Source organism: Triturus cristatus, chromosome 1_2 (genome assembly GCF_964204655.1).
Source record: "Triturus cristatus chromosome 1_2, aTriCri1.1, whole genome shotgun sequence".
NCBI classification, from domain to species: Eukaryota; Metazoa; Chordata; class Amphibia; order Caudata; family Salamandridae; genus Triturus; species Triturus cristatus.
Window position 1 is genome coordinate 137,886,619 of NC_140580.1, and position 26,829 is coordinate 137,913,447.

Here is a 26,829-nt window from a genome sequence, read left to right on the forward strand (position 1 = left end):
ACATTTATTTTGCCTCTTTCTGCTTGTTGCTGACCTTTATTCTGCCTGTTTCTGCTAATTTCTGGCCTATATTTTGCCTCTTTCTACTCATTTCTCACCATTATCTTGCCTCTTTCTGCTCATTGCTGACCTTTATTTTGCCTCTTTCTGCTCGTTTCTAACCTTTATTTTGCTCTTCCTGCTCATTTCTCATCTTTGACCTGCCTCTTTCTGCTCATTGCGGACCTTTAATCTGCCTCTTTCTGCTTGTTTCTGACCTGTATTCTGCCTCTTTCTGACCTTTATTTTTCCTCTTTCTGCTCGCCGATTCCCCACCTCCTGTGGAAGCCGGCATTGCTGCTGCACGGAGGGAGCTGCTGGAAAGGCACCCCCCTCCGTGTAGGAGCAATAGTTGCATCGCTTTGCCTGCCTGCATGTTTGCGGGCAGGGAAAGAGATGAAACCTCCGGGCTGATTTTGGCCCCGGGGAACCCACCCTGGCTATGTCTCCTGGGTGCCCTGGTGGGACTTTGGGGGGAGACTCAAAGCCCCCCACAGTCGCAGACGGCTCCCAGCCTCGTTTGGGAGCCAGAATATCCCTGACAGACAGGGTGCTGCTGAAAGGCAGCTCCCTGTCTGTCAGATCAATGTTTTCATCTGTTTCCCTTCACGCATATTTGCGTAAATATACTTACCTTGCATTGTAAAGGCATATACAGCTAGATAGGTTTCTCAGCCAATCAGCTCCTACTGTAGGTTGTTCAAGTGGTCTCATCCTGTGTTATTGCTCGAAATGTTATTAGCAAGTGCTGGGCACCAGCAGACGGACAGGTTTACCTAGGGTAGAATGTGTGCACCTAGCAGGACACCTGATAACTTATAAAGGCATGGATGCAACAAAATAACTGACAGTGGCAAATCTTTGTGAATAAAATATGTTGCAAGTTTATTGATTACTCAACTTGAGTCAGCTTACGGGTGGTCCAGGTGCCGTGTTGGTGGTGAGTTCCTCAAACAGCTGACATCCATCATGAGAAAGCTTGAGATGTCCTGCTGGTGGCAACTGCCAAGATCACCAAAGAGGTCTGGTGCTGCAAGGTGACCCCTCCCCTGAACACTGGGGCCATAAACGGAGGGCCGAGCAGCCTCCTTCCCTACAGTGGCCGCAGGCGCACATCTGCCATCCGATCTGACTGAGAGCAACACTACGATGCTGTCCATGTCGCACTGCATGCGATGGTGCCAGCTGCCCCTCGGCTGGGGGCAGAGTAGGATATGTTTGCAAGGTTTTGAGCAGAGGAGGCTTTGTTTGCAGGGTTAGTGGGTACAGAAACGGGTACCCTGTATGGCTGCAAACAGACAAGGGCCCTTGCAGGGTTACGAGAAGAGAAGAGTGGGAAGGGGTTAAAGACCAGAAGGTTTGGCTTTGCTGGACCGGGCATCCTTCTTTGGAGGCCTGGGGATACAGTCTGCTAGGATGTGTTTTAAGTAGCGCTCTGAAGTGGTGTTAGTGAAGAGTGGCGCTATACAAAGCTATTTATCAATAAGCGTGTTTTGTTTGGGGCAGGGCAGCTGACTTCGGAGCACAAGGTTCACGGTTCAATCCCCGGCTCCGGCGGCAGCTCAACACCATGTGGCTCTGGGCAATAGCTCACTTAATTTCCACGACGGCCCCCAGCGCCTTGAGACCCGTAAGGGTGAGTAGTTCGTGCTTTACAAATACGGATTTTACAGATAGGTGTATCTTCCAGGCTAGGGACAAAAAGGTTACCTTTTGTTTGGACATCACATAGGGGGGTACCTTTGATGAGAGGGGCAGGGGGCATTTCTGGAACAGGTTGAGTGAATTTGTTGGAGGGAGGGGCAGAGGATGTATTTTCTGAGAGAGGCAGGGGTACTTTTGCTGGAGGGGCAAAGATTACTTTTCCGGAGGGGGCAGCGGATTACGTGAACTGTAGGAAAAGCCCCAGGTACTTGAATTCTTTGCTGTGCTGCGGCAGCAGAGAGGTGCCCATGTAGAGGGGGGGGGGGGTGCGAGGAGCAGAGGTGCATTTACTGGTAGCAGAGCCTTTAATTGGAGGGAGGGGAGCGGACGTCCTCCGTCAGGCTAGAGAGCGCTGCCTCTGTTGGATAGAAGAGAGCTTTGCCGGGCAGGGAGAGGGGCGTCACTGCGAGGGAATGTGCCATGCCGCCCTGCTGAAGGAATGTAAGGTGGTGTCAGAGCAGGGCTGGGGCGAGGAATGCTGCATTTGTCTCAGCCCAGCAGCTGCCAGCGCCAGCAGCGGCGGCGCACTGCCGGGGCAGAGTCCAGCCCGGAGCTGCCATTTCTCTCATCCGCATCCCGCAGCCGCAGCCGCAGCCAGCCCCGGCAGGGAGCGCCCGCACCCGCCAGGATTACTGCAGCTTTTATTTTTTGTGATGTGAAGCAGCATTTTTGGATCTCCGTCCTGCCATCGATCTCCCCTCACCTTGCTGGATAAGCAGGAGCACCACAGAGAGGGTACCCGCCCCGCCCACAGGCGCGCCTGCAGCCACCGCTGAATCCACCACACGGCCGAGCCGGGAGCGCCGTCATGGTGAAGGAACAAGGTAAATGGCCAATATGGAGCCTTCGCCATGATTGCGGATCGATGATGCTGTCGCAGTTTTTAGCGTTGGGCTGTCACCGTCGCAAGAGACGTTCTCATGCTCCGCGCGCTTTCTGCTTATGGCCGATAACCAGAAAAAGATGGGGGCGCGCGAGCCTGCTGCGGCATCCATTCTCGTCCATTTGTTTGACTTGAATCGCTCTATATCACCGACGTGTCTAACAGGTTGATTTGCGATATGTAAACGTTCTTATTCATTAACGCTGGGTGTTGGGTTGTTTCTTAGCGTTCCCAATTTGGGTTGGACAGGAGAATGGAAGCAACGACATAGAGATAACGGCATGTGCCCAGGATCACGAAATGTAGGGAAACGAGGACGCCGGGAGTGGAATTCTGGTGTCCAGGAGATCAAAAGGGGGTGCCAGGATAGCAGTGGGGTGCATGGCTTTGATGTTTAGCAACATTTTACGTGATGAAAAGGCTCCCTTTAGGGGTGAGCATTACAATGCTTGTTTTTCCCTAAAATTGGGATTTACAAGTAGAACTAATTGCAGCTGTTTTGGAATTCCCAAAATGTTTCCAGACCTATCCTAGAACTATCCTTTAAAGCAAATGGTTATATTTGGGGTGTTAGTATCGCCCAGTGCTTTAAATAGAAATATAGAAGTGCAGGTACCCAATATTCATAGACCTGGTTGCTCCTGACAAGTGCCGGTGTTCTCCCATTAAAGGTATTGCAGCAGGGCTGAGAAGTGCACGTATTCTCTCTTTTTATATTAGAGAAGTGCAGGTACTCAGTACCGGACAGTACCTGCTCATTTAAAGCACCGGTATCGCATGATAATTATGAATTTACAGTGGAGATTCCGTCAATTATTCTTTCCTAATCTAAAGCTCAGTTCATGATGAAATGCATAAAACATCCAGGTGAACTGGAATTTCCTACAGGGTATAATCGCCCATTATGTTTTATTTCTAGGTTCAGTGCTATGTTAATCCCTGAGGCCTCTGTCTTTGAAATTTCTCAAAATATGTGATTGGCCGTTGTTGAGCGCATATGCTACCACTGGGAAGGCCTTGTAGAGCTTTGGCAAAAGGCATGTTAGGATTCAGCCTGGTACTGGGTAACTGTGGCTTTGCTAAATTGCCCCCAACAATCCAGGGAACATATTTTGTATTGCATTGAACATTGATATAATGTACAGAAGAATCTGCGTTTCCTCGTTGCGCTTTACCACATGGGATATATTTACCTCACCCAGTCTAAATTATTCTAGTAGAAGTTGTAACAGGACACTTTATACATAGGGTTTTGTGGTTATATTTTAGTATTCCCACTTTTGTACAAAAATATGACTGAGGCACAGGAAGAACATATGTTCCTCCCAGGATCACACAGTGCAGTCAAGAGGCGAAGCTGCAAATACAATGTAGTTTCACTTGTATCTAAGGGGCCAATAATGAGGGTTCTGTCATTACCATTATCCAGTAGCGTAGCCATGTCTCATGGACCCTGGCGCATAAAGGAAATGAGTCCCCTGGCTGCTGTTTAAATGGTATAATACAGCAATGATAAGAGTTCAGTGGCCCCCAGGCCTTTGAGCCCCAAGTCACTGCACTTTCTGCACCATAGGAAACTACGCCTCGCCAGGTCCGAAATCACACATTCCGACTGGTAACTCCACCCTGGCACTGCTTCCTTCCCAGTTCCTGGCCTAGAATGAGGACTAACATGCACAGACCGCAATTCCAGGCAGTCACTGCTTCTAGTTCATATGCGGGGTCAATTTCTGCTTAGGAATTCCTCCGGTTTTTAGCATAAAATATTGAGGATGAGACATTGGGGGGGAGGCACTCCTTTGCACTGGTAAGCAGGTGAGGCTGTATCCCCGGCATGCCTCTCCGCCAGAGTCAGTATCTGCCCCTAAAGTAGAAGTGAGCCCAGTAGAGCAATGGTTAAGCCTCAACTCCCTGTTCCAAGACTGTGGCCTGCAGGTCACACTTAGGCGCCTACGGTGCTCAAGGCACCGAGATGTCTTATGTGCCTTCAATGGAATGAAGTGGGCCGGATCAGGTAAGGTAGCACATGACGCAGTGGATTTGTGAGTCATTCCAAGCTTTATTCGGTCACGTCAAATTAGAAACTGCATTGAACGTCATATCTCCTGCTGTGTTTGTTCACTTCACGTTTGTGTGCTCGGCAGGTTTGCTGTTCTCACTGTGGATGGACCCTGCACAAGGAATTTCTGAATGAATGGGCTAAAGTGGATATAGCGATGAGTGCGCTGGAGTGGGCGTGTACAAGTAACGCCCATGTGGTTTGCACCTACTAGGCCTTCATTATAAGTTAGCATGGTTTATCAGTCAGTAATATTTATCCAGAATGGATGCAGTACCGCACATTGTGGTATTACACTGAGGCAACATTCTCACCACGTTGTAAGTTTCAGAGGCGAGAACGACAGATAACTTGAGGCACTGGAGTTTGTGCACCTGATTATCGCAGGTTTTCCCTCTTCCACCAGCTTTTTCCTGTGCAAAGTTCACTAGAACTGGGAAAATAAATATGCATGAATAAAAACCTCCTGTTTGTCCTGATCCAAGTATTCCCAGCCAGCTCAGTTTGAGATGAATTGGCAAGTTTTAGGCATTCACAAAGATTGAGGAATGTAATTGCTGCAATTTTCTGATCACTTAATATGCACTTAAATGGATCTGGGGTAGGTTGTGCAGAAAGTGCTGTGGTCTGTAGCACATCATGTTGGATTAGCAAGAAAAGTAATGCAAGGGGTGGTATGGTAAAGAAAAATGACAGTTAATGAGAGAAAAAATGCAAATGCATAAACAAGTAGGGCCATGGTCACAAAGGCAAATGTACATGAATAGATTTACTCACGTGTAAATATTCGCCTGCACCATGGTGTGTCTACACTTTTTCGCTCTTCACAATTTGCAAGTTTGGAGTTATGCGTAAGAGAAGACTTAAATGAATCTATCGCCATTACTCCAGGAGGGGGAGACATCGAAGACTGAATTTACTTTTGTAACATTACTACTAGTAACTTTTCACATGTAGGCAATGGCATAACAATAGGGCCGCAGCCCCCGCAATGGGGGGGTGGGAGAGCTCCAGGGGGTCCCCTCCAGCACTGTGCACCGGCGGTATTGCCCTTGACCTTAACCCCTTCAGTGCCCATGACGAGCTGGACTCGTCATGGGCTGCGGTGGCGCTGTGCCCATGACGAGTCCAGCTCGTCATGAACTCCGCCCGCTAATGGAAGGCGCGGCACTGGGCGGGGAAAGGGGCGGGCATGCAAGGGGTTAAAGCACCTGACTTGGTCCGGAGCGTGGAAGGCCGCCTCCATGAACTTTGCAGGGGGGTTCCCTCAAGTTTCGTTACGCTACTGCATGTAGGTGGAGATCTCTGCCACTGTGGAGGAAATCTCGCTGTAGGAAAGTATAGGGAAAAGTAATAACGTTTTTTTTAATTTAAAAAGCTAAATGAGAAATATAAATGTAAAATAAATTATTATAATTATTTTTTATCCTAGAGCTCATATAATAAAATGTTAGGGGACATTAACTCTTCAAAATAAATGTTTAGCAAATAATTAAATATTTGAAATACACATTTATTTTTTACTGTTTTATTTTTTAACCAAAATAAAATAAAAGCACCCTTACTAGCTTGTTTATTTTCAATTAATATTAAGTAAATTTAATTAGAGTAAAATATGTTTTTATTTTCTAATAAAAGTTTTGTTTTTAATTGTAATGTATTTAAAAAAATAAGTTAACTATAACTCTTGAAAATGATAAAATACTTAATTATTACTTTTGTATAAAGATATTTTATATATGTGTGTGCACATATAAATACACGGTGCGATGGCATCGCAAGCAGCTCCAATGGTTTCTCCCATCTTGATGTGCTTAGTGCCACCTTCACTCAGCAGTCTTCTCTCAGAACAGAGATAGAAGTTGGGAAGAAGCCAAAAAGATCTGATTTAAAAAGTGGGGGGAACCACCCCCGCCCCCTAAAATTCCATGTGTGGGAGGCGCTGTGGGAGAATGTTGCGTGCCCCAGAGTGAGAAAAATCCACACTTCAGTTCTTCAGTCTACCTCGAGGCTTCCTGGAAGGTCAGAAAGGGAAGGGTTTGGCCATCCATGAGCCTGTCCCATCACCCGTCCAGCAGGTGTCAGAAATGGATGCTGCTTCCTGCTTCTGACCACCTGCTCCCTCTGACCCCTGGGCAGTCTCCACGCCCCCACGCCCCCACGCATCTTCAGCTGCCTAGGTTCTATTTTTGGGGGATGATATCACAGCTATCCAGATATAGTTTTCCTACCTTCGTCAGGGTAGTTCTGGAAACGTCATGGTGGGTTTGAAGAACTGAAAACAAAGTGGGGGAAAGTATAAACGACAGGAGAGCAGCTTAGGGTTGAAACACACAGGATTCTACTAAGCCCTCTGCAAGTCCTGCACCCAGGAACAGAAGCAGCGCCACAGAGTGTAGAAGGAGGCGTGACCTGTCCTATAGACCACCAAGCTTCCTTATTGTATTGAGAGCTAATTATCAACTTCAAAAGCATCTTCTGCAGTGCCACCGAAAACAAATTTAGAAGACAAAACCATTGCATTGATAAGCCGAGTCCAAAACCCTCTACAGACATAGCTGGCAAGCGAGAAGCATCTATTTTTATCCAGCAAACAGCTCAATCCAGCCAACTGATTGTGTCATGGGCTGAACGTCTCTGAGTTCTAATGTGGTTGAATAATGGAGTGAAAAAGAAGTATTTAAATTGGGTGCTTTTATTGAACAAAATACAGTGGTGCAAAAACCCATATTTCACATGACCGCATAAAGGGAAGGCGAAGTATGGTTTTCATCATCATGACAGCCCAAAACCACCCTATTTACTCTTACCATTGTCAATTGTTTAATAACTTTACATTAATGAAAGCTAAACAAATCCTAAACAGTCTAATTCCAGTCCGTGCCCATTGTTAGCTGCAATGTGGAGAGAGCAGGGAAAGAATGGCGCCTACATCCTCTCCCTTGCACAAACTGTGTTTTTAACAAAACAACTGTGTTTTTTGTTAAAGTATTACGGTCTTAATCAGAGAATTAAGTATTTTCTTGTCTTTTTCTTTAGATTGACAAACAGTATAGTCCCCCATTTGGTTTACTGTATCAATAAACATTTTCCTACACTGAAAAAAACACATTTTCCAAGTTAACTGCTCAAAAAAATATATACATTATTAACATATGTAATGATTTTACCGTCCTACGTTGCCATCTTGGGGTTCTGGTGAATACATAATCAACCTGGCATGTAATTATATTTACAAACCAAATCATTGTTGCAAGACGTTATTCAGAGACGCTCTCCGTCAAAGCTCACCAAATGTTGGTGGTGATGTAGCATTTCATCGACAACACACTAAGAAAAACGAAACCATTTTGTAGTTCTGCTGTCCTGCAGCTGCCTGCTCAAAATGGTACTAGTCTTGTACAGTGTTGTGCAATGTGGTCTTTTTTGCTTATTATCTACATTTATCTGCACAGCAATAAACCCTTCTTTATTTTCCCAACTAACTGCATCCTGAATGCCTGGCAACATTCAGAGTTTGAGTGCTGATTTGGAATCATTTGTTTTATGAGTGTTAGGTGTCCAGTAAATTATATGGTTACGAGAGGTGATAAATGTGCCCTTTTTGTGTTGCTTAGGACTATAGTGGTGTAGTTATCTCTTAATGGGTGTTAGTCCTGGCATCCTTGGCGTGGTTTCCTCCAGGGCTTTAAGTGGGATGCAAAAACTGGGGGGGGGGGGGGGTCTCTCAAAAGAGCAAGGCCAATGTAATTGACGGCGAGGCTTAGAAACACATAAGCTACAAATCTGTGCTTAGCATAGTGTGCCGCCCGACTTGTATTTTGCTGTTTCTGTCATTGCATCCATATATATGATACAACAAGAAACATCATACCTACAACAAGTCAGGACTATTGGCTTTGTCAGTGGCTGTTAGTTGCATAAGATAAAAATGCAGCAACTATGGCTTGTATATAATATTGAAAAATCTTCCACTTAAAGCTCTGGTGACACCAGACAATGTTGCTGCTCCTGAGTTTCAAAAAGAGAAGGGAAATCCAGAGAGAAAATGACTTTCTTTAAAGGATTTCCCTTCTCCTACAATGCTCACCTGGCATGACGTCATGCCCTAACTTCTCCACTAGTGAGAATTGAGCAGTGTGAGCACGAACACATCGATGTGCCTGCTGTCACTGCAGTCCAGAAAGAAAAACAGACTGCCTGTGCCAGGGTACAAAACAGAGCCCGATAGAGACCCATTTTGAGGCCCCCTTTAAAAAACTGCCGGTGCTCAGCACCGGTGAAACCCGACCCACTTAAAGACCTGGTTTCCTCTAACTTTTTGCCTTCAGACCTCCTGCTTTTTCTGTCTTTATTTCTTGTTTGCCTTAGGACTCCGTGCTCTTCACCACTGCTAACCCGTGCTTAAGGGCTGGTGCTCTTTCCCTAAGTAACATTGGTTTATACCCAATTGGCATATTTTGTTCACTTGTAAGTCCCTACTAAGGTGACACTACATGGTGCACAGGGCCTTCAAATTACTTGCTACTAGGGGGCCTACAGCACTGATTGTGCCACCCACTTAAGCAGCACTTTAAATATGTTTCAGACCTGCCATTGCAGAGCCTGTGTGTGCGCAGTTTTAAACTGCCATTTCAGCTGGCAAAATAAAACTTGGCCAGGCCCAAACCTTCCTTTTCAATACATAAAAGTCACCCCTAGGGTAGGCCCTGGACAGCCCAGAGGACAGTATGCAATGTATTTACAAGCATTTGTAATGCAATAGATCTCGCATTACTGAAAGTTTGATCTATTGGTGTTGCAAATAATAATGTGTCTTTGATTTTGATTTTTGTCCAAAAATATCGCAGTAGTAGCATAAGTAATAAAAGAAAATCTATGAAAAAAGGAAAGGGTGCAGTATTATAGGCTGTTAGTAGGTGTCCCTGTGGAGTTGTAAAAGGACCTCCATTAGCCATATAAGGTACAGCATCCTTAAGGCAATTATAAAGAGAAAGATTGCAGCGGAGCATAAGTTTCCATTTATTTTTATTGAAAGTGAGTTCCGGTCATCTGGTGAGGAGCTGTAATCACACGGTGGCAGGGAAAACAGGCTGAAAATCACCGTAAACAGTGGGGTTTCAGGTCGTTTTTATTAAAAGGTGTGAAAATACCCCTGAGCATCGGTCACAGCCTCGATGACCCTTTGTTTTTAGTTCTCGCATGGCCTTTGCAGGGAAGAGCCCTGCTCCGCCTTCGCAAAAGATTTAGTAAGAGAGGACTTTCAGAAAAGGGCTTTATGCCCCACCCCTCATAGCCGGCGTCACCGTTTATGCTATGCTAAACGGTTGCCTGCCATTGGAAATGAGGGTTTTCTAGGGACGCCCTTTCGCCTCCGAGCCGACTCGGTGGCCTGCTTCACGGCTGACGTGAAGCACTTTCTTATCTTTATGGGGCCATGTGTTTAGAAACACATGGCCCCATAAAGATAAGAGATCGAACTGTAACTTGTGTTTGGATTGCGCTTTCAGTTTCACTTAAAGTGAAAGCGGGATGCTAAAAACATTGCTGTGTGCGTAATGGCGACAGCTTGTTCCTTTGGGTGAGGGCTTGTTTTAGGGAAGTCTGCACTCAACGATGCGTCGCTCCACCGCAAATACAAAGGTAATCTGTATTTCTACTCTACTGTTTGCATCTTCATCGGGTACATTCTTCGTCACACAGAAGCAAGTCTAACGGGCAAACAATATTCTACGATCTGCTGCTACGCTTTCCTCTTCGATGTTCACAGAGATATGCCCTGCAGAATATAATTACATGCGATTGCCTAACAACGCGGGGTAAAGCGCACCATTTGTGTATCTACTTGGCTTTCCATCTTTTCCTGTCAACATTTTTCACTTTGGCAATGTGCTGCGTCACTGCCACCGCCATACCACCAATAACTGGAGGAGAATCACAATGTGAACAATTAATGACGGCAAAAACAAGCGCCATAATTATTTCTGGCCAGGAAAAGGGCTCAACCACCATCACACACAGAGATGCCTTAATTGAGGACGACGCAGAGGTTTGGCCGATGTGCTTTTGCAAAGGTCGGTGATGGTACGTTCGCCAGTCTCTTTAGGATTGATTGTTTTACCCAACACAAAGGAGAGCTGAGCGAGAACGAGAAGCCGGGCTCTCACAGTGGCGGCTTACCTGTGCAGGGATCGCTGCTCATTTCAAGGAGCTGCCCCTTGTGTACACGTACCCAGATGCTGCTTTATAATAACGCCGCTTCTTTGTTGGGGAGAGTGACGGAGGAAACGAGGGCCATCACCTAAAAATAGAGCCCCCCCCATACATCTGCTTGTAGCGGTTTTTGCTGCACACCCTGACACCTCTCAGTTTGTTCCAACAGCGGCCCCTGGAGGCAACCGCTAGCTACAAGTTGGTAAGCGAACCTGTTTAGAATAAGCTAATAACATCAGTTCTGCTGCTACACTTGGAAGTTAAGTCGATCATACAGCCACAGAGAAAATCGCCAGTATATCGTAGTAGGGCTCTTTTTTTGTTGCAGATTTATATATCGCGAACTCGAGCCAAAGGTATTGGAGCGCTTTACATGAGCCCCAGTTACGTTACACAAGGACACATTCATTGTTTTGGTAGGCACGAGGAGATTAAGTGATTTGCCCAGAATCACAGGATGTGGAGTCGACCCCTAGGCGTGAACCTTGCTTTCCCAGCTCCAAAGTCGGCAGTCTAGCCCTGAGACCACATCCTCTCCCCTGCTCTTTTTCTTATGCGACGGAACAAATTACTTAAAATTAAAAATATATAAAAGTCAGATGCACAGTAGTTAACAACAGAGGCTAGAAAACAATGTTAATGTGAGAGTGGCCATTTTCTAACCTGAATTTTTTGTGAAACGCGCAGCACTCTCTGAAGCTTGACTCTGCCTCCATTCCATTTTAAGTACGCAATTCCAAAATGGCCATGCAGGGCAAAAGGGGAGGCTGGCCGGCACAGGAGGAAACGAGGAAATAGAAACGTACGGCAAAACTAATAACATAGAAACCTGGAAAATAGACTTAACATTTTTTTAGGGATTTATATTATTCACAAAATCAACTCCTCCTTTTATGACAAACCTCCCAGTAGTGTTGCGTTTTAATGTAAATGTTTACATTCCCTTTATTGTGGCAACTGTTCATGTTCTGCTAGCTACTGCGTCAGTGTTTAGTTATGTGGAAGCTAGACCTTCAAAGATTCGGCCTTCGGTTCTGATAGACTGAAAACGATATTGCGCCTTTAATGTCGATTGGAGTATGCACTTTTGGCATGCGCAGTGTGTTTTCAGTGCAAAGCTGATCTGCTTCAGTGTTGAATAATCAGCTCGTGGGGGTGGATGGTAGTTGCCGCATGGGTTGGTTGCTGCCGCAGCGTAAGGGCAGAAGACAGCAATGCGAATGTTGAAAACGCATTTTATTCCAGTACTTTTGTTTTCACCACCCATTTATAGAGCGGCCAACACGAAAAAACTCAGAAAACAAACCATGTGGAAAAGCACCGTGCACATACCAGAAAGGTTTCCGCAAGGAGCTAATGAAATTACATTTTTACCAATACTTTTTGGGCTTGCAGGCTTTTTTAAGTAATGTGTATACTGACGGTGAACATTCGCTTATAATTTAAAAAAGTTCTGGGTAGCGGTCGAAGTGCATTAAGAAAAAGAATGTGAACTAAGATGGTTCTAGCAATGGGGGCGGGTGTCGAAGGCGTGACTAACACAACTAAAGACGTAACGTTTTTTGGTCTTTCATCTTTAGGTAACTACATATAAAATAATGCACCGGTTAAATAAAAAGATAAATACAAGGTAAATGAATCAGTGGGAAATGCACTGTTGTACATTATGAAACCTAATGCACCACAGAGATCTGTGTGTAACCAGAGAGCCACATAACAGTATCTTGGTTGGAGCACTAGAGAACAGAAAGTGTGTGAGACAGAAGCCCAGTCACAGGCAGTTCAACAGAGCTCTGTGGGCAGGATCCCCCTCAGAACACAAGTAATTTCTTTTAAAAAAGCAGGCATAAGGAAAATTTTAAAGGGAAAGTGTGCCTAAAGGCATGCATTGTGTTATCTTGAAAGCAACAGTGCACTGAATGATGAAAGATGAAGCTTGGCGGGAGATCTCTTTCAAAGTAGTGTTTACGTGAAACCTTTCTGGACCGCGTCATGTGACAAGGTCTGATGCAGTGCTAAATGAATCCAGGAACGTGGCGGGAGGGGTGAGAGATTGGGACGGAGGTAGTGCTAAATGAAACAATTAATGTGGCAGGAGGTGTGAGGGGCGGGCGTAGCAAATAACTGGGGCAACAAGCAATAGAGCAGGAGGTGTGGCCGCAATGATGACATATGAAGCGTGGCGGCAGGGAGCGGGTGCCGGGCTGATTAACCCAAACAGAACACAAACACTTATGGGAAGCGATTGTTCAGAATAAAAAACAAGCATTTGCAATGCAATAGGTCTCGCATTTACGCGTGTTTGAGCTATTGACATTGCAAATGACGATGCCTTTTATTTTTGTTTTCGTTTTTAAAACATAACTAAAAAGCATTGTCATTTACAATGCCAATAGCTTAAACTCGCGTAAATGTGAGACCTATTGCATTGCAAATGCTTGTTGTTTTTTTGGCAGGGGGCTTGGTATGGGGCAGAGTCCCTCTTAGATAGCTCATGGCACCAGGCCCCACCATCTCCGAGGCTCTACCCCCTCCTCACACAGTGAAGTTATTTTGTAAGTTGGCAGGTATGCATATGCTTTAAGTGTTAATGTTGAATAGTGTGTAAGTGTATAAGGAGGTGCCTGGAATTTTCAGTCAGTTTACAGAAGATATGTGATGCTCCTGTGAAAGAGAGAAAGAAAGTATTACTACGAGATGTGTGTAAGTAGGGTGTGTGGGATGGGTGACCAGTGAGGGATCGGAATGGAGGTTTTGTAAATGGATTCAGAGAAAGCACGCGGGCCGGGGTGGCGCAGCCGGACCTGTAAGGGTCCGTGACAAACCCCTACCGGGGGGCAGAAACCAAGAGCGGGCAGCAGCTGAGCCCTGGAAAGTGCCAGGCACCGATTGGTCAGCTTGGTTTAAAGCCACCAATCAGCAGGGGACCCCACTGGGTGTGCCTTAAGGATAAAAGGGCAAAGGGGCCCCACAAAGTCATGTGCCTTCGGCGTACTTAAATCGACTGCACTAAACTAGTCTGTTCCAGTTGCTGTCCTGTCATCTTAGGCATATGTGCATTCTATACTAGGAAAAAATAAGCCCAATAGAGCAGGAACTCATTTTAAGCCCCTCACCAAAAGTTTCCCCATCTATTTCAAGCCTTTCTGTGCCTGTAATGCGGTGGCCATTTTGAGGATGACAGCATAATTGCAGTCACTTCTCTCCCTGACCTGTTAATCAGACACGTCATGTGACTTCTTGAGAGTGGTAAGCGAAGAGAGGAATCTTTATTTGTGAAGATTCATCAATACAACCTGGACCAGCAAATACTGGACTCCAATGAAAGTAAAAACTGTGCTGTAAATAACTCTACACTGACCAAAATCAAGCGAAAATGTGTCAAAATGGGTCGTCATTTTCCAGTCTAATTTTTAAGAAGCACAGATGTTGTTGACACTCTCTGCAACCTGTAACTGTGCTTATGAAGGGAACACTCCTAAAGGTGCGTTTTTGAGCAAATGCTTTCAGTAGACGCAATCATGCGCAAAATGCATTTTTCAAGCATTCGCCCTCTACTGAAGTCATGATTACCAGGTATTGTTTTCAGGTAATGTTCATTTAATGCACTGGAACTCTGTGTGAACGCCTGGCTGTGTGATAACAACAGTTTAAATGTTATGCAGCGTTAAGTAACTGAAGACTTAATGAGCTGAGAACAGTATTTTAATGAACCGACGAGAGGCGCTCATTTGACAGCTCTAGAAAGTGGTGCTCATTTGACAGATCTGAAAAATGCGGAGTCAAACATGTGAGGTGAATGTTGTACACGTATCCTAACAGCAGGTGCCTTAACCTCATGATCTATCTCTACGGCTCGATTGAAATTTTGCGTCCCTTTCTATGATCATAAAAACTATTTACGCTTCACGCCCATAGAGCACCACTTACTCAACTCTTGACCAGGCTGACGTCACTCTATTGAGGCTACTAATCTGTACTAGTCAGGTTGGCTTGAGAGGTGACCTGTTCCAACAATAACTAGCCAAATTCAAAGAATAGAGATTTTTGTTATTGTATTGCAACATTTATATAGCGCTTACTTGCTCTATGTGAGGCGCTGAAGTGTTTGCCTACACGGGTAGCACGCTACACTGCGTAGGATGCGTGGTTGGAAGGATTTTGCCTATGTTTTGATCCTATGTGGGAAGTGTTTCCACGTTGTGTGTGTGAGGACCACCGTTATCCTGTGATGGGATGCAGCTCATAGCAGTGTGATGGATGAAGATGTATGAGAGATAGGCGCGCAGTTTATGGTTTTGAGGAAGCTTGCAGCTTTGAGCAGCTCTGCAGGCCACTTTTGGTCTTTCTTATGTTCATAGTTCACTTAGCTGTTTTATGGAATGGGTTGTCTATTCTATAGTTTGTTTAAAGTTTATGGCCCTGAGTAGGCATATGTTAAAAGGGAGAAATGGTGGAGAGATCTGCTGGGATGGACTTTATCAATATCATCCCAAATTTGATTATCATCGTGAGATGCAAAAAAGTGGCTGTAGTATGTAGCTAGTCCGGACTTAGAGTGGTGGATAAAATTAGAGTCGTCCGTTGGCCAGTGGTATGTGGCAGCTCTCTTCAGTTATTACAGGCCTATTGCATTCTGGTACTTGTAGTGCTGCTTTTACAGTGGTGAAAGAAAATGTACTAATACCATCAGGCTAAGGAAAAGTAGGGCTGAACGAGGTAGTCCCTCCTTCTATGGCACAACATGAGCTCTAACTTGCACATGGGGCGACAAGATGTCTGTCTTTCAATGCCGTACAACAACAACAAAGAAGGAGTAATGCCTAGAAAGGATTACTGTGGTCAGTGAAGGAAAAGTAATACTTTTTTTTACAAAAGAACCCTCACCCACAAACCTAGTTGGTGGCATGCTTCATCAGTGGGTTCCCACCCGAGGGGCCAAGTGCCACTCGGGTGTGCAACGACGCCTGAATTACAGCGGGTTTTTTTTTACATGAATGAAAACGTGCAAGTGATTTTTAAAAATTGCCTCTGTGACTCCTCAAGGAAGTTTTAATAGTGGGGTCGTAGGGCAAGGTTAAAAGTAAAAATGGTGGAAGTCAGTTGTGGCGTTCTTGGTCACAGACATCCGTTAGTAAGAAAAAGTGAAAAGGTCTATATGTTTCAGCCTTTTGATGCGTAGTAGCAAGGCTTTCTTCAGGACCGGTGAGAAGAGTGCACACGCTAAGGTGCACTCAAAGAGTGATTTGGTTGACCGCAAAACTTACGGTTAGTTCACCAACGCTTTGTTGTTGTGAATCATAAATTTGTGATACCCCATGGACCGAGCTGGGGAGTGTCGCCTATTGTCACACTTTCATCAAGGTCGAACACCCGCTTGCGGCACCTACTTGGTCCCGGTTCAGGATCCCAGAGATCAATGCCATTCTCCATCCTCCTCACAGCACCAGCCTTCCTCTAATGAGTGGGGTCTCTTTTTGCTACCCTCCCTCACTTCTGTATGAGTGCACAGTGTGATATCCAGGGTAGGTGGCAGAAAGCGGCTCTCCTTATGTGCAGGCCTGGCTTTGTTTTGTTCGCACTGAACTGCTGAGGTCAGACAACTAGGAGTATTCCATGCTGGCACCGCAAGATCACTGCTGGAAAGGGGGCATGGAAAAACGTCATCTCGTCGTCTCAGCGTCATGTATGTAGAGTCTGCTGTTTCCAGTGAGCTCTGTATGGAAGTTATTCAACAGGTGATCAAACTGGTCCCATGTCCCACAGGCTAGAAAGAGACCATTCAAAGTCCTTTTCAACAAGTGGGAAGACAGAGATATTGTATCCATGTGGGGTATCAGGTCCACCGACAATAAAATACTTCACACTCAAAACTTCAAGTACAAGAAGTTGCTTAATGCTTTTCATTATTTGCATAGTGTCCTCTACAAATGGAATCATTTCAATGCCCTTTAATAATACGTGCTAATTTCATATACCGGACCGGTTCTTATTTACCAAGCTCCTTTCCTCAATGTCTCCCTGCCCAGAGGGGGGAACGAAGGAAGCTAAAATCTGTTTGTGAAGTTTTCAGGCCTCTCGTTGGTGGGTAGGGTTGAGATGCACAATTAAGTAGTGTGTTAATAAAGGTCACAATTTGAAGATTTTTTGTCGATATGACATACTGTGGTGGGATCGCCATTGGCTAAATCGCATTATCGTTGCGGGGGGTGTTCAATTCTCCCAAGAGATGCACCAGGGGCAGAAATAAGGTACGTTCCCACCTAAAAGTGAGCACACAGATCCCTGCCTCCTACATCAGCCTGCATCTCTCCCTCAGCTCTCTTTGCTTCCGCATGGGTTCGGAATACCAGTGCTCACCTTCCCACACAGGCATGTCATGGAGATCCAGGGGAAACGCCCTACCAGTTTTTGGTTCCACTCTGACAGAGGCAGAGAGACGCCTTAGGGTCAGCCCAAGACCCTTAGACAAGGATAGTCTGGGCAGCTGGGCCCCTCTGAATGGCATCCAAGCAGAAGAGAACTCATCAGCCTATCAGGGTAGCTCACTGGGCAAGCAGGAAGATTGCCTGGGAGCCCTGGCCTGGAGAAAGCCCAAATCCAGGATAGGCCTCACCTGGAAGGAAGATGGCCAGAGACAAGAGACCACTCATATCAAACTGATTATCTCCTGATATCCTAAGATTCTGTAGCTTCCCCTCCTTCTCCCCCTAAATCTCCTCTTCCATCGTGTCTATCCTATCTCTCTCTCTCACTATCTCTGCTCTCATTCCGGACTATGATAACTCTTTATTTGTGCGTGTACATGCGCTATCAGAATACCCCTTTCAATCATCGCAAACCCACCACCACGCGCCTAAAGAACTAATATAACCTATGACTACTTCATGCTTCGCCTGACTCACTCAAGCTGTGTATTAAAGGATTTGGTTTTCACTTTATAAGATATAGGCTAATCTACAGACTACATGCATGTTACATGACTTACATGATGTTAGTGGCTTAAGGGAGGGCAAAGAGTAAAAACCACAGAAAAAGTAGGGCTTTTAAAGTCCAGTTTACTTTCTCTTCCTTCCACTGTGTTTATGACCACCGAGACTAGAAGTAACAGGGCTAGTGGGGGGTAACGCAAGGGCAAGCCCGAGCTGACCACCAGCTACTGACACCTTTGAAGGCACTTCCTTTACCTGGGCCCATGATGGCAGCATGTCTTAGGGAATAAGGATGAATAAGCAAGCAACGCAAAGCCAATAGGTCTCGCCTTTTCGGACTATCGGTTTTTCGAGTGCTATTTGCAGCTGCTGTGTAGCGCTGACAAAGAGAAGGATGCCTCCTGCTGATTCTGCATCAGCATCAGCAAAAAAAGGCTCAATGATGAAGCCACTGTTGCAGGGCATGTTATTCCATAGGCGCGCGCGTGTTTCACCATGCATGCGCGCACCGACAGAATGATGTGTCTGTTGTTTCCTTTATTTTACTTATCTAACATGGTAGTAGCCATTTAGATCTAGGAAAAAATGCTAAGTGCGCAAACGTACTTTTGATGTTGTGAAGCGCCCAGCTGCAAGTGGCAACTTCTGGGATGTCCCCCGAAAAAGGGTGCAAAAACATAAAAAAATTGAAATGCCTGAGATGTGTGGGGGAGTAACAGAAGAGAGGGTGAGGGGAAGCAACGGGGGAGGAAATAAAATACAAAAAATAAAGCTTGGTGGGGTTGCGGGCTAAAGCAGAACACTGAGGAGAAGGTAACACAAAGTATAAGGGGGTAGGGAAGAAGCAGATGAAATTGAGCTGCACATGAGGGAGAGAGCAGCACACGAAGGGGAGAGCACGTTGGAGCATGTGGAGGGGTGCAGAAGTGTTTGCGGGAGGGAGCAGCGGCAACTGAGGGGGAGAGAGCTAGAAAGCACACGCACTTTCACGGAGTGCTGGAAAAAAAGAAGTTCCCTAAATTTGAGCAGTGGAAGGATACAAGCCAACCAATCAAAAGGATGGAAAAGCTCTAGATGAGGGATAAACCGAAGAAGGGGATGGCAAGTCACTGAATAGGAATCAAACAAATGAGAGTCGCCATAAACCCAAGCGATAGTAAGCACTAGGATGCCTGTAAGCCCACTGAAAGTGTTTGGTAGCCCACAGTATGACTCTCGCAAGTAGACAGCTTGTGCTGTCCGGTGCGCGAGAACTAAAACCAGTGTGCGAGTGAGGAAGGAACACCGTATGGTGTAGAATGGGGGGCTTAGATTTCAAAGAATGGACCAAAGAAAGATGAGTGTTCAGAAACTCTAATGGTAATTATGGCGCACAAGTCCATCAGTAATATTGACAGTATCATGTTATGATTTCTTGCATCCAAGAAAATCACATTAGATTATGGCACCTCACCACCATTTGTGCACAGCCCACTTCTGCCATTTGTCTGGCCGCTGCACCATTCTGCTTTTCTCACTGAACGGAATCCCCAGGCACTCAGGTATCTTTTCGTGGTGCCAGTGTTTTCTGGATCTGTTCGGTGTATTGCCTTAGTGACGGGGTTCCTAATGGATTCGTGGAAAGTGATGCGCTGATAATTGTTTCGGAGTTTGCCGGTAGATTTCGCACAGTTTGTTTGGTGTTAGAGTAAGTGGGCTGTTCGACTTTGCCGTTTCTCTCATTCCTCAGTGGTGATTGGGTATATCTTGGCCTGGTCGGTTGTGTTATCCTCGGCTCGGCTGTGCTGCGTGCGTAGGCCATTGTGTCGAGGTGTGCACAAGTGTACCCTTAGCTCATCTCCAGTGACCGGATATGAGCATTGCTCGCTGTCCATCATCCGGTTACGGAACATGCACACTGGCCACCGTCCTACAGACCGCCCTTGTCCTGAGCGCCGATCTCATCAGTGATTACCTCCGACCTCGGACACGTATTGATCGATTTCACTTAAGGGAAGGTTTATTGCTTCGGGACCCCCGGGGACCCATCGCCGCTCCCCCGGGGTCCGCGCAACAACACTGAGAAGTGCATTAGCGGATGCATAAGTCAATTTGTGCTTTTTGTGCACCTGTGAAGATCAAAGCCTGTGGCAGCACGCGCATGCTTTAAAAAACTAGTTTGTCAGCAGAATAGACGAGAAATACTTTTTTACCAATCTGCTCTCTGTGCTAATTTTATTTCATCATTGCTATGTGCAACAAGAGCATGATAGTGCTGCTGGACAAGGCATGATTTGCAGAATTCATGTAAAATATGGATCTGTTTTCATAACTCCCCATCTTTGCAAAGTAAACAACGTAAGCACCAAATAGTCATGGTAAGGCCTCTCTGACCCAGATAAGCACCGTCTGTTTACTGGGGCACTGGGGCGACTGGTACTTAAAACAAATGTTCCTATTTTAAGTACTTTAACTGCGTATTTACCAATATTTTAACGCAGAAACGTTTACTTTGGTTCTCTGCACAACATATGTCAGAACCCAATCTAACATGGACTTTGATTCGTAAATACATACTTTATAAAGGTGGTTTGCTCATGTATGGCGCGAGTGTTTGTGTAGTGAGTTCAGCTTGAGTGTGTTTTGTTCACCAAGACAGCATAAAAAGGGATGGGTGGAGTGCTTGAAATACTCTCAGCCACTGACCATCATTCTGGGCCACAATCCTGTCCATTGTTTTTGCTCGTGTGCTGTTCCGGAGTGGGGCCAGCTGTATGTCATTCAGAAGGGAATGATTCGGCCTCAGCTGCCAGGTCAGTCCCCTCTGAAGAGGAGGACAAGGAACTCCAAATGGTTTCAGCTTTGTTGCACCTCATCAGAGAGGTGCAACTTGAGTCCTCTGGCCAGTGAGCTCGCAACTCATATCTGTACATATCCCTTCACTTAAGGAGGCTCATTCGGGCAACACAAACAGTGATGAGTGGAATGCTAAATCTCAGGAGCTGGGGTTCCCTCTGGGATGCGTTTAAATCAGTGGCGCTGGCATCTACGGGGTGGAAGGGGGGGCGGTTGAGTGCGCGTGCATCAAAAAATAAAAAAGAAACACTTACCAAACATGTCCTCCACTCCGGACCTCTTCTTTCGTCGACTGCAGGCACCAGCAAACTCCCTTGGCCAATCTTAGCGCTGCTCACATGCTGTTGATCAACATGAGAGCAACGCCTTGATTGGAGGTAGCAGCCTCTAACGGCACTCCCTAGTGCAATGGAGGCCTGCACTTGCTCTCAACTCAGCTGTCTAAGACTGCTGGGTTAAGAGTTTTAAAGTGCACATGTGTAGCTGGCCGTTGCAATACGTCCGGCCAAAGATACATGCACAATTAAACAGTGTACAGGCAGCCCTCTGCCCACCACTCCTCCCTGCTGCCACTCAGCAAGCCCCGCCCCGTCCTGACACACATTGTTCAAGACGGGATGATGAAAAATAAAATTCTTATAAATTAATCTCGGGGGCTTTGGGGGGGCATTTAAGTTGGATGACCCTCTTCCGCTCCAACGGAGGAGCTGCCCCTGTCTGAGTGATGACAAACAAGGACCAGCCATATGCAAATCAAAATAGACAGTGAAGCCCGAGCTGCCAGGCCACGTCCCATCAGAACGGAAACACAAGCAACCTCAGACAGATTTCGGCCTTGCTGTGCTTCTTCAGTGGGGTGCGCTTGATTCCTATGGCACCTGGTCCCCACGCCTGGGCATACCACTCCCACTTAGGGCGACCCATATATACACCATCGTACACATACAGCTTGCCAATGGAAAACAACAAAATAATACTCTGATTGGTTATCAAACTCCTGTTTTTGCAGGTGGTCTGAACAAAACAGATAGCTTCTTCAGGCTCCTAAGAAAACCACTGAATACCAGCAAACCACTCCTTCCCACTGCCTGGTGTCTTATTCCAGAATGTCTCTTGCACAGTGATTTCTAGACAGTTATACCTTCACATTGTACTGTCTGAAAGTTTACCTACATCTAGCGCCTCCTATAGATCTCTCATGCAAGAAGTTCAAAGAAAGGAGTAGTCCTATATGTATCCCCTGCTGGAAATCTATAATGTCTCTGGCATTAGGTGGGTTTTCATGCACAAGCTGCCAATGCACTCCCTTCAGAGAGATCCTGTACTTCCTCGCGGCATCTTTGCCTACTGCGCCATAGGACATGCAGGGGAGAAAGAGATGAAAGATGAGTGAAGGGTGGACCCTTCTCTAGAAAGCGAATCAAATATTTTGCAATATCGAGTGCCCTGGCCCAAGGCATGTCCTGCTCACCTTTGCAGGGCCTGCAGGCTTTGGGCAGAGACAGTCATGTGTCTCTTATAGCTCTGAAAGGATAACATGACTGCGGCAGAACATTCGCATGCCTGGTGGGTCTCTTTCAAAGGTTGGTAATGCTGTATTACGTGCATCACTTGTAGGTTGATACCCCTGAGAGGCACTCATTCATGAGTCACCCTGGGCATGAGGGTGTTTTACCTCCTGTTTAGGTCAGTTAGAAAACCTACATTTCACTAGAATTATGCATTTTGACGTGTTGGATTTATAAATGTCACTGGTTACACGTGCAATTACTTTTAGAATAAAGATCCTTGATACATTACGTGGAATTTTCAGCTTTGTAGTTGGTCGAGTGAGCGATGGTATGCAAGTATTGTGCTACAGATGTGGTGTTTGCCAATGGATTTTTGAATTCTGGGAATGTTGTTTTTTCTTTTTTAATCATAATAAAAGGTGTGCAAATCGTAGCATGCCAAATAGCAATTGACAAATAATTCAGAACTGACTTACGGTGTCACAGGTAGCATGGATCCCATCAACTCCCTACTTGGTTAGGTGAATTGAGAGGTTATGTAGCAGGAAAGCAGTGGGGAAGGGAGATGTGAGGTAGAGAGAGAAGTGAGCTAGAAAAGTAAGGTGGCGAAAGGGCTCAGAGAGAGTCAAGGTATAGAGCCACAGAGACAGAGAGGTGAGGTAAGATTCATGAGAAATGGCCTGCTGTTGTTGAAACATGCTGCCTAGTGCTACCCAAACTTTGCTCCACTGTACAGAAGTGTGATTGTGCTGTCTAGCATAGGATTGTACTGAAAACATACTCTTGCAGTACAAAATACTATGCCCAGACAAATTCGGAAATATTCCCTGCATTGTACGTGTGATGTACAGTCCCGCACACATCCAATGTTTGGGGCATTTGGAGAAATAAAAAGCTGTGATTTATTGGATGTAAAGTACAGACTGGTTATCTTCATATATTGAGCTTTGGGCATTTACTTTTTGACGCAAAGCCTGGACTGGTTATCTTTGGAGATTGGACATTGGGTCAAAAAGTATGGATGCTTGCGTTATTCTGTCCAAGTTCAACCCAAATAACACACCCTTGATGCAAAGTGGTGCAAAGGAGCACCTTTTCACTGTAAAAAAATATTTTGCTCTGGAAAGTAAATGCCGTTGTAAGACCTTCTCCTGCTTTGTGTCACTTTGCATGACTTTGCCCCAGCGCAAACCCTTAGTAAATCGTGCCCCAGGTTTCTGTTAAGCATGCTCAGGTGTGAAATTAGAAAATAAGCTGTTTCTTTGGGAGCATCAATATAATGGTAGGAATGTTTACTGTCCTGCTCACTTTGCCAGGGTATCCATTGTCAAGGAGAGCCCTGGGCATTTGCCCACCTTGCCCATGTCTTAAAATGTCTCTATGCGAGTGTTGAGAGTAGGCCACCTGACCATCTTCTTGAGCATCTTGAGTGTGTGGAAGCAGGAGGTGGATACTGGGTTCACTTGCTTGGTCACAGCAAGATGGTTGTCGACTACGGTTCCGAGGTTCTTCACGTGGTTGGTTGGGTGTGGGTCCAATTTCATCTTGCCATTTTGGTTGTGTCCAGCGAGGTGTTTTTGCTGAATATGACAACATTCATTTTGTCTGTGTTGAGTTTTTAGGCAGTTGTTTTTCATCCATCTGGCGACTTCGGACATGCATGTCGTGAAGTTGGTCCAGATGTTCAGTGTTTTGTCGGAGAGGGAGATGTTGAGCTGGGTTCCCGCCTGCTCAGGATATAATGTTGGTGCTGTGGGCAAAAAATCTGAAATCTGCGACATCAACAATGTGAAGATGAAATAACATCATATCAGATGCTCAAAGTGACTTATTAGAGATGAAATCCTCAGAAACCATTCCCCTACCCCTCCCTCCCACCAATGTCAATGGAGGTAGCTTCCTGTTGTTACCTGGGACAGCAGTTTTTACAGTACATGCGACAAAACTTGTCTAAGGAAGGCCGACTTCAAATGCAGCTATCAAGAGCACGCACCTTCTGTGGATCAACTAACGCTCTTTATTTACTATGCACAACAGCTCTTTTAGTGTCTGCAGGACACGTTTGTTACAGGTTGGTTTTAGCTCATTGAGCCTGGCATTAGTGCTCCCGGTTATTTGTGGCTGGCAGGTCATGGGTTTTAATTCAGACAGGGTGCATGAACCTTTCATTGAGAAGGTGAATAACAATAACTTGTGTAACACTGGCACGAGATACTTACGCTACTTTTACATGCCAAACTTCTGTGCTAAGTTCTATATGGAAGCAGGCTGCGGTCATTGGCTGCTTTTGGACAACATATGCAACTCAAAAATGGAATGAAAATGAACAGTGGAGGACCAGGGAAGCAGAGAGGGGTAAGCGTTGGATCTTTACACTTCCTGTTCAATTGAGAAGGTCATGCGGAGCGCATCAAACGTTGAGTTATGCAGCGAGCGTGTGCATGTCATGAGGCTGGGGTCGGGGCTGGGATCTGCATTCTCATCTCTGGTCAGGTGACTGCTCCAGGGGGAGGTAGGTGGACAAGTCACATGGGGTGGATGCGTGTGCTACTCCGCAAGTACCCTGGAGGCTGAAGATCCAGGCGTCAAAGAGATCCACATCAGTAGGGTCAAACTCCTCATCTCTGCCCCCACCGCCGATGGATGGAGTGGCATGGAGAAGCTGGCTTGTTGGCTGGTATTTTTTCTCGTGCCCAGAGTAAACAATCTAATGAAGACGTCAATGTGAGAAGAGAGCCACTACTGCTTGGTCCTCTTACTTTTTAAACGGTTTAGTCTAGGATTGACTCTCAAGTGCAGAATTTACGCCCAGTGGTACCTTTTCTTTTAAAGGGTACAGCCTGGCTCTGTCTCCTCACGCGGCATGGGCACACGCAGATGCTCTCGCACCGAGTCAGGTTTCAAGCATGAGGAAATGAGTCCCCACTTATGTTTATTGTATGCTCTTTTATCTCATAAATGTTAACTGGCGGAAATCCTCAGAAGTTGACTGGATCCCGGCCTTCGATGATGGTAAGTCGGCTATTATGTCTTAGATTTTGATGACGTTAGCCCCTCGCTTTCCCTGGGTGGAATGACGGTGTGGACCCGCCAGATGACAACACAAAACCTTACCAGTATCACTTTGAATGGTAACCAAACCCCCAAAAAGGATGCGTTGATCAGGTAGCGTGGGCGAGCAGTGAAGGGGTTGGGAAAATACCAAGTAGTGAAAATCCCACTGTGGCTCTGAGTGTGACCTCATTTCATTTTTAAACTATTGATCGCAATGTACAAATCAGGGATGGCAATGAGGCTTTGCAACATCTTTCCAGTATGTTCTCCTGTAACCACGTTGCCATGCTCCGCTTGTTTCACAGGACCATGGAGGCACCAAGACCGACCACCAACTGTAGAACTCTTTGCTGAGCCGGAGTTTTTTTTTTGTTTCTATCCCCGTTGTCAGGTTTCTATGGTGGCAGATGCCCTTTAATGACAGCACTTATTTTGAGTTATTTTGATTTTCCTGTTTTTCTATTTTTCTCAATTTATTCGATATTGTTTAGTCTGTATTTTCTGTTATTAGTTATCTTTTTCTTATGTGTTTAAATGTAGAGAAAAAGAATAAATATAGATTGTTTTTTAGTTACTTGTATTACGTTTTTACATGTTCTGCTTTGAAAATGCATTTTACTCCGAGTCCCTCTAATCCATTTATTGTTATCTCTGTCCTTCTTCCTGCTGTGTCTTGTAAATGCACGTGTTCCGAGGGTCCACCTCACCAGGGAACGGCTGTACCCTGGCTTGCTTTCTTACAATAACAAAACAAATAAAAGCTGACACAGTCTTCCCTTCCCTAGGGCTATTTGGAAAGCTTGCTGTAGTGCTTGCTTGGGTTATGATTTGCAAACATTCAGGGCCAGAATTCACCCAGCCTCTTTTATTGGCTCGTGCTTGCCTTGCAAACAAGCATTCACTAGATTAATTTTCAAAGGACGCCTGTACATGAGTAACTTGCGCTGTGGGTGCAAAGGTGCAATCTGTAAAAGGCTCCTGCCTTGTTCTGAGTTTCAGACTGTTTGGAGAATGTGTTGAGGAAATGTTTTAGTACATCTCTAATTGACAAAGAGATGCGCTGTAAGATGTGCACATCTTGGCTTTTACCCCTGTGCTGGCTAATTGCTGGCTGTGTGAAGCAGAATGCACAAGGCAAACAGAGGCAAGCCCTTGACTGCATGGCCAGCCCCCTACAGGCTGCATGAGCATAGACACAGATTTATCATTTAAAACTCCTCAATTGTGATAAATAAAGGAAAACCAGAGTTTTAACCCTTTGAAGATCCATTCCCTGACATGTGCTCCAATCATTCACACCCATGGAAGACGTGGTCCTCTTGTTGCTTGAAACAAGGGTTCGACTCATGAGCTCGACTCTTGGCCTGATGGCTGGTCCGACGTCCCATCAGTGGAATCCCCTTCGCATGTCTGTGCCTTCCACCAATAGTTATATTTCTATGCTTTCAATGCAAACTAGATGGAAGGCAAAAAAATATGCTTAACTAATCGGGATAGGATAATTTACAGTTGTAAATTCAGTCTTCGAATATTGGAGAAAGTATATTTTTGGGTGCCTTCCCTTATCAGGGGCAAGTGTGAAAAAACAGTTTTAGCTCA

General features: G+C 45.6%; 1 protein-coding gene across 8 annotated transcripts in view; it reads left to right on the forward strand.

Moving 5' to 3' along the window:
• ABLIM1 (actin binding LIM protein 1) overlaps nt 1-26,829 on the forward strand; it is a 698,379-nt gene that overhangs the window by 125,691 nt on the left and 545,859 nt on the right. The window contains exon 1 of one of the 8 annotated variants that reach the window (XM_085603285.1): nt 2,106-2,567. The exons of the other annotated variants lie outside the window; for them this stretch is intronic. Coding sequence (XP_085459411.1) covers nt 2,552-2,567 — 16 coding nt within the window. The 5' untranslated portion in view covers nt 2,106-2,551. Of the gene's footprint in view, nt 1-2,105; nt 2,568-26,829 lie in introns of those variants that run through there. 8 annotated transcript variants of the gene reach the window in all.